The sequence below is a fragment of the Ictidomys tridecemlineatus genome, chromosome 3 (assembly GCF_052094955.1).
Source record: "Ictidomys tridecemlineatus isolate mIctTri1 chromosome 3, mIctTri1.hap1, whole genome shotgun sequence".
Lineage (NCBI taxonomy): Eukaryota > Metazoa > Chordata > Mammalia > Rodentia > Sciuridae > Ictidomys > Ictidomys tridecemlineatus.
Genome location: NC_135479.1, coordinates 48,017,822 through 48,031,150, shown reverse-complemented (window position 1 = coordinate 48,031,150; position 13,329 = coordinate 48,017,822). Strand labels below are relative to the sequence as shown.

Sequence of the window (13,329 nt, the reverse complement as noted above, 5' to 3'; positions counted from 1 at the left end):
CTTTTTATTTTCTATTTTGAAGGGGGGTCTCACTAAAGTGCCCACGCAGACCTCGAATTTATGATCCTCCTGGCTCAGCCTCTGGGATTATAGGCCCAAACCACCACGCCCTGTTGCACTATTTGCATTTTGATTCAAACTCATTTACAAACCAAAGCGGGGCAGTGGAGACAACCCTGGCCTCTCTGCCTCTCCCAGGGCAGAGGCTGCCCAGCCACGTGCACTACCCACACTGACATGACAAACCCCAGAGGCCTCGTGACCACGTCAACTTTGTGTGGACAGTTCCCCCTCCTGTTCCTTTAGCCTTCAGAAGTGTCACTCCCTCCAGAGGGTCTCTTCTGGTCTCCCTGACTAGGAGAAGTCATCCTCTCTTCATCCGCCCAAGTTCTCAAGGCACACTGGCCACACCCACTGCAGTCTGTTCTCATGTGTGGTTGGTTGCTCCACCCAACCTTGTGTCCCCAGTGCTTGGGATTGAACCCAGGGGTGCTCTACTACTGAGCTACATCCCCAGCCCTTTTCATTTTTTATTTTGAGACAGTATCTCATTAAATTGCACAGGTGGCAACCTTGAACTTGTGATCCTCCTGCCTTAGCCTCATGTGTCATTAGGATTATAGGTGTGCACCAAAAGCCCAGCACATAAGTTGAGTCTTTTTTTTTTTTTTTTGGTGGTGCTGGGGCTCAAACCCAGGACCTTGTATATTGCAAGGCAAGTGCTCTACCACTGAGCTATCCTCCAGACTGGTTATTTGTGATTCATAAAAACAGTGAATTTTGTCCAAACTCTGCCTCAGCCTCCCGGGCTCCACACCACAGCTTCAATCCATTTCTCCCCCTGGGTCTCAGCTTCTCCTGTGTACATCAGGGAAATAGGACTTGATCTCTGGGGGTCTTCTAGGGGTCTCATTCAGAACCCTAGTCAAAAGCACATAGGGAAGAATTGGGCTCAGTGGCACGCACCTGTAATCCTAGCAGCTCTGGAGGCTGAGGCAGGAGGATCTCTTCAAAGTCAGCTCAGCAATTAGCAAATCCCTAAGCAATGTAGCAAAGGGATTGGGATGTGGCTCAGTGGTTAGGCACCCCTGGGTTCAATCCCCAGTACAGGGGAGGGGGTAAAAAACTGTGCAGGGAAGAGAGTGAATATGCAAGGTGAGGGTGGCCAGCGAAATGAGCTTCCAAAGCGGGGAGAAATTTTAGGGAGAGAAAGCTGGAAGAGCAACCTAGGCCAGAGGAAGAGTATAGACAAATGGATGAAGCTAGAATGTGCCAGGCCATTCTAGCTTCAGTTTGGGAAGGTTTGAGGAGATAGTTTGAGGAGACCTGGCTGTGGTAGGCACCAATAGCTACAGGACTTCGATTGCTAGGTGCAAGTGTTTGGATTTAGTCCTGCCAGTACTAGGGAGCTAAGGAGTCTTTTGAGCATAGGAATGAATTAATGAAAGCACCTTCTCAGTGAATCAATTTTCCTATACCAGAGGTAAGTCTGGAGGTAGGGAGGCCATGGAAAAGGCTGTGGAAAGGCCCAACCTCAGATAGAAGATGGAGGCTGGGTTTGGGCAATGATAGTAAGTAGGAGCAGGGGGCATGGAGCCATTCTAATCTCTACTGAACTTGTGCTTTTGGAGTGATTGCAGGCAGACAAGGAGTCTCAGCCAAGTGCTCTTGGGAAAGTCCCCTAGGCTCTCTAAGCCACTCCAAAACTTTGTTCCTGTGTAAAATGCAAAGAGGGCAGGCTATACAATTTTGGAGACCCAGTGCAATGGGATTCCCACTTAAGAAATGGGAAAAACAAAAAGGACCATTAAAGACATTAAGGTATAATGCTTTTCTTTAATCTCTCTCAACTTCTCATGGTGGATTGTTTTTGTTTTTGTTTTTGTGGCTGGGTACTGAACCCAGGGATGCTCTACCACTGAGTACATCCCCAACCCTTTTTATTTTGCAACAGGGTCTCCCTAAATTGTCCAGGTTGACCTTGAACTTGTAATCCTCCTACCTCAGCCTCCCAAAGTTGCTGGGATTTTTTTTTTTTTTTTTGGTATTGGAGTTGACCCCAGGAGAGCTTTACACTGAGCAACGTGCCCAGTCCTTTTTATTTTATTTTTTAAAATTTTGAGACGGGTCTCATTAAGTTGCTGAGGCTAGCCTTGAACTCATAATCCTCCTGTCTCAGCCTCTCAAGTCATGTGTCACTGCACCTGGCTTGTGGCACCATTTTTAATGCAAGTGGTTGATTAACTCAGGAAAGTAATATAAGAGCAAATAGAGCACTGATGTCTTCATCCTGCATGAAACAAGTTCTAGTTCAGACAGAAAGCATTGCCCAAAGCTGCCAGCACTGGCCCCAGCTACAGATGTGGCTGCACTTCCCTTGGACTCGATTGAAATCACCGAATTCCCATGCATCAGAGTCCACCAGAGTTCTGTACTCACAGAGCAGCAAGAACATGTTAAGTATATGAGATGGTGTATTATATGAATCTTCTGTGCTCCTACCATACATACAGCCAGCCATCAAACTTCACTCACAAAGCCCAAGTTCAAAGATAAAATGAGTTTCCAGCCAGATATGGTGGGACATAACTGCAGCTCCTGCAACTTGGGAAGTTGAGGCAGGAGCATGGCAAGTTCAAGGGCAGCCTCAGCAACTTAGTGATGCCCTAAGCAATACTTATACAAGGGTTGTTGTGAAGATTTAATGAGGCTTCTTTACATGTGGTTCTGGGAGTGAATCCAGGGCCTCATACATGCTAAGTGCCACTCTACCACTGAGCTACAAGATGAGGTTATTTTTGAAAAGTGTTCTGCATGGGTCCTGCCACATGGTGAGAGTTGATCTCACTGTCTTTGATCACAGATTAGTTTCCCCACCTGGCTTGGAGACTCCTGCCCTAGGGAGGTCATAAGTCTAAGCCCCTAGGCAAAGGGAGGACTGCCCCAGACAAGCCTGAGGCAGATCAGGAGCTGGGCTAGGTGCCAGCCACAGACAAGGCCTGTCCAGAGCAGGGACCTCTGGGAAACCTTCCTTTCTTGGGCCGGGGTTCTCCATCTCCCTCTCTTGTCTATTCCCCAATCTCCACAGCACATTGCCCCCCAGTTGCCATAATAACAATGCCAGAAGCTACCTGTGGAGTCTGTAACTATTTCCAGACACTGTGCTTTCCAAACATCCATTGGTTTGTTCCCAACAGCTAATTCAGCCCAATTCTTTCTTTTTCAAAGAGCAGAAGTCCAAATACATTCCCTAAAAGGAATTTATTGACTCATATAACTGAAAAGAAAAGACAGAGGACAGACTGATGTCAGGGCTCATAACTGATATCCAAGGGCTCATAATGTAATCAGAAACCTGCCTCTCTCTGTTTCTGTTTCCTTCTTAGTGGATTTATTGACATTCAAATTCTACCCTTATGGTGACAAGATGGCTGCCAACCACTGTAGCAGCCAGCTTAGTTATCACTTTACTTATAGAATAAGAATATTTCCCCCAGTAGTCTAAGAAAAATCCAGGTTGACATTCTAATTGGTTGGCTTTTGGTCTTGCACTCCTCCTAAACCAATCTCTGTGGCCAGGGAATTGGAGACCTCTCATTGGCTAGGACAGAGTCATATACCCACCTCTAGGTCTAGGAAATGGGATCAGGTTTATGGAAATCAAAGGGAATGGGGAGAGGAAAGGAAGATTCCCAAAATGAAAATCAAGAAAGAAGGATAGACACTGGCTGTGGGAACAATTTCTTGAACCCTAGAAGTGAGCTGTTATTATATCCATGTCTAGCTTGAGACTGTTTACCTGTTTACCAACCCTTTTTCATCATCTTTCTAGGCACAGCTGGACTACATTTCCCAGCTTCCTTGCAGTTAGGGAAGGTCATATGACTAAATTCTAGCCAATATAGTGTGAGTGGAAATAATGTCATCACCTCCAGGACTGACCCATAAAAACCTGATTATCATCGACATCCTCTTTCTTCCTCTCCTGGCTTGCTGCAGTGTGGTGACCTTGCAATCAAATTGAAGATGGCAGAGCCACAAAAGGGATGGGGCCTGGGTCTCCATATCACTACCCCACTAAGTTGACAATGGGCTTCCGATTTTACATCACTGAGAAATAAACTGGGATGCCTTTGTACATTTTTGGAGTGACTTTGTTATGACAGTTAAGTTAACCTAACTAATAATTGCAGATGAGCAGAGTGAGGCTCCAAAGGGTGATGTGCCTTGCCCTGGGCCACACAGCCTAACAGAGGTTTAAAGCTGGATTCATTTTTAGACACAGCCCTTTGGCTACAATGACTGACTAAACAAATCCCCAAGAAACCTGCTCAAATACAGGCCATTCTCTGGGAAGGGCACAGCAGTATGTTCCATGGAATCTGGAGAACCACAGGGAGGAGTTCAGTAAAGCCTCTGAGGAAACTGGGTGCCACAAGGCAGCGCCTCTCCCCATCCCTCTCTCTCCCCCATTGGAAGTTTTGTCTCAACTCCCTGTTCCTTGTGCACTTGACTTTCCTTTGCTCTCCTTCTGTCCCACTTGATATGATATTGAGCTGACCCTCTAACTCTGGTCCAAACACCAGTGCCCTCCAGAAACAATCTCTGGCCCAAAGCTTAGGATATCAGCAAGGAGTCAGCTTGGGCCAGCAAACCTTCTCATGGCTGACCTACTCTGGGTCAGGGCCTCCACTGTCTATTTAGCAAGGGTCAGAAATTACATGAGCAGCTCAGGCTGACTCCCAAGAGGCCTTCTTTAGTCCCAGAACTATGTTTGTTTGTTTGTTTGTACCAGGGATTGAACCCAAGGGCACTTAACCACTGAGCTACAACCCTTTTTTATTTTTTGATTTTGAGACAGTCTTGTTAAAGTTGCTTAGGGCCTCACTAAATTGATGAGGCTGGCCTCCAACTTGCAATCCTCCTGCTTCAGCCTCCCTTGACTCTAGGATTATAGGCGTGCACCATTGCACCCAGATGAGGCTGCTCTTTTTGTGTTTTTTGTTTTGTTTGGGATGCTGGGAATTAAAACCAGGGGTGCTCTACCACTGAGCTACATCTCCAGCCCTTTTTTTAAAACTTTATTTTGAGGCATGGTCTTGCTAACTTTTGAGGCTGGCCTCAAATTTTCAACTATCCTAGCTAAGCCTCTTGAGTAGCTGGGATTACAGGTGTGCACCATCATGCCTGGTACTCAGGCTGCTTTTGATTACCTGTAACACCCTCTTCACTAAGTATCCAAATTCTTCTGGGGAAGACCTACCTTTCCTCTGTCTTGGCACATAAAGAAGACAGTCATGGCTGCTCCAGAGAGTGGTACATTCTGTCTCTGTCTGTCCTGTGGGGTAGTTGGGAAGAACTGAGATGGTGTCAGGCCTGAAGCTCTGGGCTCATAGCACCTGGGAAGTGGGGAGGACAGACCTGTCTTTTGGACAGTCTTCCTGTGACCATATTGTTCTTGTCACTAGCTCTTTGTCTAGGTGCGGTCAGAGGGCATAATTGGGGACACACAAGCAACTGGGCAGGTAGTTGGAGTATAAAATGACTGTGTGTGATTTGGTGGAGCTTGGAGGGAGCAGAGCAGGCAGGCATGCTGACAGGTGTGTCAGCCTTCCAGGTGGGGGCCACACTTGCCGGCAACTGTTTGCCTGTCCAGGGGTGGTTTGGAGGTAGGGTGGGGTGGGCTGAAGAAAAGGAAATGGGCCAGCCTGCCAGAGCAAACAATCAGGTCTTCTGGCCCTACCTTCTAGCAAATGCCAACTCACAGCAGAGGGTGGGGTGGAAAGGGAGAGGCTTAGGGTTAAGATCCCCAGGGCTGGCAAAGGGGCACTCAGACCCCAGGATGTATGTGTTTGGAGGGGTAAGAGTATTCCAGCTGCTTGAATGCCTAGGACTCCACATTGTCTGAGACAGAAGTGTCTAGTGGGGAGCTATCTGGCATTGTCCTCAGCCTCATCCTGCCTAACATTATTCCTAGCAACTTACGGATACAATGGGACTTTGTAGACTGTAGGGGGTGGGAGGAGGGAAAGGGACCAGTGGAGATATCCAGAGATATTGGCTTGTGATCCAAAACATCGGGCTGAAAGTGTTTATAGCCAGACAACAAGCCTCAATCCATCTCCATAGCAGCAGACTGATGTGATGTGGACGGCTGGGTGACCCTTGAAAAGTGGCAAAGTGGACCAGCCAGTCCTGACCACAGGTGTGTAGAAAGGGAGAGACATTGGAGGAGAAGCCCAGTCCTATTTCCTGAGCAAAAGCTAGAAACCGGGGTGCACAAGGTCAGACATGGCTAGAACTTGAGGCTTGTAGGTGGAGGCACCAGGAGGGAGGTACAGTTGCTATTATCCAGGAAGACCACTCCTGGAATCAATGATCATGTGCAGCCTTGGTGATCCCAGAGGCTGCAGCTCTGGACAGTGGAGGCCTGCTTGGTGAACTGGGGTGGGGTAAGACTGGATGAGTCTTTCAGGCTGGAGGAGTAAAGATCAGATTGCTCTCTTTGCTCCCCTTTTGGGTTGGGTGGGTGGTTCTGTCTTCCAGCATCATCTTCCTCTGATCTGCACTCCTTCTCCTGGCACTGGGGGTGAGCACTGGAATGGGGGATCCTCTGTGCCCCTACCTCCCTTGATCAGGGTCACTTTCCTCAAGGACCCTGGGCAGAGACTTTGGTCCCACCCCTCAGGTGTCTTTAGGAGCACACACACACACCCATCACCCCAGCAGCTACATTTCCTGCGGGGGCAGAGGGGTGTGCTTGCTTCCCAGGTAACAAGCCTGGTTTTCTCTACCTTCACCTCCACTGATTCATTGTTAGTCTTTCCTTTTGTATGATGAATAACCCGCTCATCGCTGCACATTAGGAGAATAATGAAAGCACAAACATCCTAAGAGGAAACCATCAGGTGGTTTCCTCTGGAGGAGCCCTGGCTTATTCAAGGCTTTTGGGTTCCCTCCAGATTCAGGGTCACACTGTGCTGAATTGGAGTTGGGAAGTAGGACGCCCCTCTATGGACAGCTCCATTTTGCAACACATCCCCGCCTCCACCCCAGGAGAACCGAAAGGAGGTGAATGTGGCAGCTCCTAGATCAGCACTGAGCATTCCCCCAGCTCTGCAAGGACAGGGATGGAGCCCCCACCGCCACACCACTCCCAGGCCACGCGCCCTCAACTGCCCCTGGCTCCGCTCGGGCTCGCCCCGCCAGCGGCCTCAGTGCCCACTTCTGTAGAATGGGCAGGCAGCGGGGCTGGGCGCCCCGGGGCGCGGCAGGCGGGGCCGGAGGCTTGGAGGGGGCCGGAAGGGGTGTGAGTGCGGGGGCGGGTCCCACACCGCCCCGCCCCGGGGAGGGAGCCCGGGGCGCAGCATCCTGGCGCGGGCCTTGGCCGCTGCCGCCACTGCCGTCGGGGAAGGTCCCAGCGCGGACATGGCCTCGCGCGGCGCCCGCCCGGGCTCAAGCCCCCAGCGACCAGTGCAGTAGTTCAGCGAAGAGGCGGCCTGGAGGGCACAGACGGCCGGGCGGGCGGCATGGAGGAGGCGCACCTGCTCCCGGCCGCCGACGTGCTGCGCCACTTCTCGGTGACAGCCGAGGGCGGCTTGAGTCCGGCGCAGGTGACCGGCGCGCGGGAGCGCTACGGCCCCAATGGTGAGCGCGCGGGCCGGGCCGGGGAGCGGGGGCCGCGCGCGCCTCAGTCTCAGACCCCCTGCCCCGCAGCCAGGCGGTGCTCTCCCTCCAAGATCTAGGTCCCCGCGGGCGGGCAGGAAGTGAGGGCTCCGGAAACCTCCGCAGATGCTCTTGGGGCACCCGGCTAGGCTGCGCGGCCACCTTCGAGGGGGTGGGGGCGGGTTCCGGCTTGGGGGACCGATGCCTGCCACCCCCTCCGTTCTGGGTCCTTCCAGGCTTCTTGCTGTGGTGCGGTCCCATCCATTTCTGCAAGCCTTAGCCAGCCTCATTCGCAGTCCAAGCTGGAACCCCGCGCCGCGCTGTGACCCGCGGGTATCATGCAGGTGCAGCAGACACTGAGACCTGCTGGCCGGGAACCGGCCAAGCACTCTGAGGTCCAGCCTCCTAACCGATCCAGGGGTCTCCCCTCAGGGCGCAATAAAACCCTCAAGTAGGTGTAGCTTGTAGGCTAGCTGCCCTGGTGCCCCCACCCCCACCTCCACCCCCAGGTCTTCCTCTTTCTGCAACCCCAAGCGGATGTAGCTGGCAGGAGTCGTTGGGGGCTTTGAACTGCTGGGGCCAGAGACCCATCTTCCTAGGCTGGCCGACTGGAGGTCCCAGAGAGTTGCCAGAGGCTGGGTGACCTGGAGTGGTGTCTGCCCATCTTGGGCACCAAGGGAGCCTTCCTGCTTTTGCAGTTTGCATGGGAGAGAAATGGGTTCTTCCTCATCGCCTTCAAAAGAGTGGGGGATTCTTCTTTTTTTGCTAAGGCAATGGGCAAACGCCTCTTAGTACTATCCAAATGAGGCCCAGCACATCTGGAGGCTCCTGAGGTAGAAGACTTAGAGGTCTCTTGACTGCGTCCCTTCCAGGCAGGACCTGCTACCCTCACAGTACCCTGGGAGAGTGTGAGGGGACCAGAAAGAAAAGTTCCTTCCATCCCCAACGTATTGCCTGAGCCTGTGTAGTTTTGGGATTTGGGGTCTCATCCTTTGGGGTTCCCAGTCAGTTGGAGAGGAGGGTGCTCTGGCCTGTGTCCCTGTGCTCAGGGCTGGCTTGGAAATTACACATTGCTGTCAGAAAGGTTGCTTCGGTTCTGTATTGGTTTATGAAAACCACCTCTTATATAAATATTATCTTTCTGGAGCAGAAATCCTTTTTCAAAAAAATTAGTTGCTATATTTAGTTGAGCTGTGGGAGGAACTGGGGAGATAAATATTATTTAATATCCCCCATTAATGACTTGGCAGGGAGGGTGTCCTTTGCTGCAGGAGAAGAGGATAGCAGGAACTGCCCCCTGGCTCTGGGGTAGGGTGGGAGTCCCTGTAGGCAGGTCTGGGCTTCCACAGCCTTTTGGTATTGCTGTGGTCCAGCTTGGGAATCTTGATTCCCAAGGGAAGCTGGAGATCCAGCCCTCCCTTCCATCTCCAGAATCTCACACATTCTGCCCTTGCATGACCCCACTGGCCAAGGTTCCTGTCCTTTCTGGCTCTCTTGTCTTCAGGGGTCCAGCAGAGGAGGAACTGACAGTGCAGTCCCTAGTCTCCTGGCCCTGTGTAGTTTTGTCTGGGAGAGGAGATCCTGGATTGCTCTGTCCCCTCACCGTCTGTGTGAGGTGATGGGTGTGGTGTATAGATCCACAGGTAGGCGGGTGTGTGTTGATGTGGGTAGGAAAATGGGGACATTGCTAGGTTCCCCTGGTTCCTCTGTACTTTGCTAGTATTAGTAATAAAAGCTGATGCTCACTGAGCCCTTACTATGTGCTAGGCACTGTTCTCAGCACTTTTTCCTCTATCATTTCATTTCTTTCTCCAAACAACTCAGATATAGGGGCTATTGTCATCTTTATTTTAGAAAGGAGGTAACTGAGGCACCAGAAGTTTAAACAACTTGGCAAGATCACACAGGATTGTAGTGGACTTAGCACAGATGCCTACTCCTCTCTGGGCCTCAGTTTACCTAAGTGTAAAAGATCACAGGTTCTGCAGGCTCGGGGACCCTGGTGTGGCAGCATCTATACCAGTCTTGTCCTCAGACCCTGAGAGGCTCAGAGGGCTCTTCCCTCACATCTCTGGTGCTTCTTCCTCAGGAAGCATTTCAGGCCTCTGGAAGTTGTCAGGTGAGCAGAGGGAAGCCAGCTGCCCCTTACTGCCCCGTGCTCCACGGCCTGTGGATGACGCTTGTATGTCCTCTAGGTGCTACCTGCACAGCTTTTGGGAAGGGGCTGATGGGGTTCTGCACCCTGGCTCTGCCCCTTCATAGCTGTGTGACCCCAGACAAGCCCCTGGGCCTTTCTATGCCTTGGTTTCCTCATTGTCACTGAGGCCCCAATAAAACCATCTCTTAGAGTTATTTGTGCGTGTTTAGTGAGATCACTTATACCAAGTCATCTGCCTCTGTAGCGGAGGAGGTGGGGCTGGGCTCCTGGCCAGGAGGTGGTTGGTAGGGTACAGGGCCTGTGGGTGGAGGGAACACCCCAGGGACTAGTGTTCCTCCCAGGCGTCTGTGCACCTGCAAGGTCGTTAGCACTGGAAACCACAAGGAAGTCATTTGTTTAAGTCTTAAAGTTTGCAAATTCTGCCAGGGGCTGGGGGAATAGAGCCTGGGGATCCCACCCTCCTACCTCTCCCTTCTCCTCCCTCCTGAGGACAGAAGCCTCAGAACAGGGGGTGGGAGCCTCAGAGGCACAGTCAGTGTGTGTGCCAGCCGTGAGTCCCCTGTGCATACAAAACACCATCTGTCCCAACCTCACAGGAGCTGGTGAGGCCCCAGCAGGGTTTATTTTTTTTGCAGTACTGGGATTGAACCCAGATGTGCTCTACCTCTGAGCTACATCCCTAGCCCTCTTTAATTTTATTTATTTATTTATTTTTTAAATTTTGAGACAGGGTCTAACTGAGTTGCTAAGGCTGGCCTGGAGTTTGTGATCCTCCTGTCTCAGCCTCCCAAGTAGCTGGGATTACAAGCCTAATACATGCCCGACATAAAATTTTTTTTTAATTAAAATTTGCGTACAGTGGGCTGGGGATATAGTTTAGTTGGTAGAGTGCTTGCCTTGCATGCACAAGGCCCTGGGTTCAATCCCCAGAAAAAAAAATTGCATACAGTATAACCTTCAAAGGGTACAAAAGGTAGACAGTAAAGACATCTGACTCTGTCCCTAACCACCTATCCCAGTGTTCCCAATTCCTGTGTCTCCTTCCCAAAATATTCTGTGCATATATGCATGCACATCTAGGATCTTTTTAAAAATTTCCTGGCTATGCTGGGGATTGGACCCAGGGCCTGGCATGTGCTAGGTGAGCCCCTTAATAAGTACACTAAGTACACCCCATCCCTGGGATTTTTTTTTTTTTTTTGCATGAAAGAGAGTGAGTTCTATGTGCCATTTCTACCCTGCTTTCCACTTGACCAGTGCTCTTGGAGGTGGTTCATAAGGGAGCTTTCCTGGGTTCCCAGTGGCTGTACTGGGTTCCGTTGTGGGCCTGTTCCAGTGTTTCTTCATCCCACTTCTGAGAGCCGCTTGCGGTGGTCACAGCCTCTGCTATTACATGCAAAAGATAAAGAATATCCTTGTCCCTCTATCATTTGTGAATAGCCCTGAAGGATAAATTCCTAGAAGTGGAACTGCTGTGTGCGGAGTGTGTTTGCAGTCTGACAGCTGTTGCTACTTTACTGTCCCGAAGGTTGAACCAACCGACCTGCCCATCTGCCACCTGGCCAAAGTGTATAAGGCACTTGTGTAAGTGTGTAACTTGATCTGTGCCAGTCATAGAAAAGTGTCCCCTTGTGGGTTCTGTACTTGGCATTTTTCTATTTACAAGTCAGGCTGGGTATCTTTTTGTACTTTCAGGAGTCATCCAATTTCCTTGTATCTGTGCTCACATCCTTTGCTAGACTGAGGCCAAGGTCAAAGACTGAACTCGGTTGGGCACATCTGCCCCACAACCTTGCTCCTAAAGGCCCTGGAAAGCCCAGGGATCTGAGGGTCAGATTAGATCCCAAGAGATCTCTGGGGGTGGCCCCTGTTCAGGGGAACTTATGGAGAGAGAGTGCCTGGCCTGGACCCTGCCTCCCTGGTCTGCACACTGCCTGTCTGTGCAAAGGGTACAAGGTCCCCAGGGCTGCCGCAGGGTGGGAGCGGTGGCCCAGATTTGGAATCCATCCAGTGGTGTTTTGGCTATGGCCTTATTTCCTGCCATTATCCCAGGCCTCAGTTGGAAACCCATATGCATGAACCCTGGAAATCAGGCCACCAGGAGTAGGGTAAGTGGGACATGAGGGTGACTGCACTGGCCTTACTTGCTGAGTGGCCCCAGGCAGACTTGCCCTTCCTTTGGTCTCGAGATCCCCTAAGGGCCTTGAAGGATCTAACACTGACTCCCAGTGGGAGAAAGTGTGATTCCGCCGCAGGCCAACTGGAAACTCAAGGATTTTCAGGCTTCGCCCTAGTTTTCACACCTACTGGCCCTTGCTGGGCAGCCTTCGTCCCCCATGAGCAATACCAGGCCTTGCCCCACACTGCCACAAGACACATAGGTGTTGAGCAAACCCTTAGCATCCAGCGCCAAGTCAGCCAGGTAGGCCGAGAGCCTCTCTGCAGAACAGGAGCCACTTTCTAAGGCCCCTCAGTGTCCTCTGAGGAGCAGGGCCAGCTTGTCCACTGTAGGTGGACCCTGGAGACAAGGTCAGGGCCAGGTGGGCTGGGCGGGCTCTGACCAGCCAAGGCCTCTCCCTACCTCTGCAAGTGATGATTTGATTGCTTTGTAAATTTACCTTGGAGGAAGCCCTGGGTGAGTGCTCTTCTCTCCCCCTGCCACTGACATTTAGAAGCTGAAATTCCAGTTTTCAGTGTTGTGAGAAGGAAGGAGTTGGGGGATTAGGGAGCAGGTGGTGTGTGGAGCCTGGGGGCAGCCCTGGCTGTACAGCTTCTCCCTGGCTACAGGCTGTGGGCCCAGGCCCTGTTCTGAACCATGGACCAACTGAATAAACAAAGGCTGGGAGGACTTGGTATGGACCAGGAAGACTCATCCTCTCCCTGCCCTGGAGGTGCTCCAGTCTGGGGAGTGGTGAATACTGATGACTGGGCTGGGAAGGCAGGGCCATCAGGTGGGCGAGGAAGGCTTCCTGGAAGGGTTCAGATGAGATAGAGAAGGGTTTTCTGGACAGAAGGTAAAATGCAAGCAAAATATTGGTGGAGGAAAACAGGGAGGTGGTAGCAATCCTGAGGCTTGATGGGTGGCAGAGGGTCCTGCATCTGAAATGTGGACATAATTCTAGAAGGGCAGGTTGGGGGTAGCTCCAAGGTCTGAAAGACCATTCCAAGGTCAATTATTATTATTCTGTAGGCTGCGGACAGCCACTGAAGGTCTATGACAGGGCAGAGGCTGGGTCACTTATTCTTCAGTTTGTTCTGAGTAACTACTATGTGACAGGCACCGTTCTGCTACACTAAACACAGTCCCACTATCATGGAGCTTATGGTCTAATAACCATTGTGCCAGTGACTGTCACTGTGGGCCATGCACTTTGTGCATGTCATGCAAGCTTCACATAACCTTATAAGGTATCACTGCTACTAGCTGCTGTGTGCTGACGGGAAAAGAGACAGAGCTTTCATGGCCTGCCTGTTGCTATGACAGTACCAAGAGACAGGACAGGACT

The 13,329-nt window shown here is 51.2% G+C and overlaps 1 protein-coding gene across 6 annotated transcripts in view; it reads left to right on the top strand.

Annotated features, from left to right (window-relative positions):
- Nucleotides 1–13,329, top strand: part of Atp2a3 (ATPase sarcoplasmic/endoplasmic reticulum Ca2+ transporting 3) — a 52,437-nt gene that overhangs the window by 12,065 nt on the left and 27,043 nt on the right. Inside the window, exon 1 of one of the 6 annotated variants that reach the window (XM_005337310.5) lies at nucleotides 7,332–7,647. The exons of 2 other annotated variants lie outside the window; for them this stretch is intronic. In XM_005337310.5, coding sequence (XP_005337367.1) covers nucleotides 7,530–7,647 — 118 coding nt within the window. In that variant the 5' untranslated portion in view covers nucleotides 7,332–7,529. Of the gene's footprint in view, nucleotides 1–7,331; nucleotides 7,648–11,279; nucleotides 11,408–13,329 lie in introns of those variants that run through there. 3 more of the 6 variants (XM_005337312.5, XM_013363809.4, XM_078042688.1) reach the window with 3 other exon arrangements.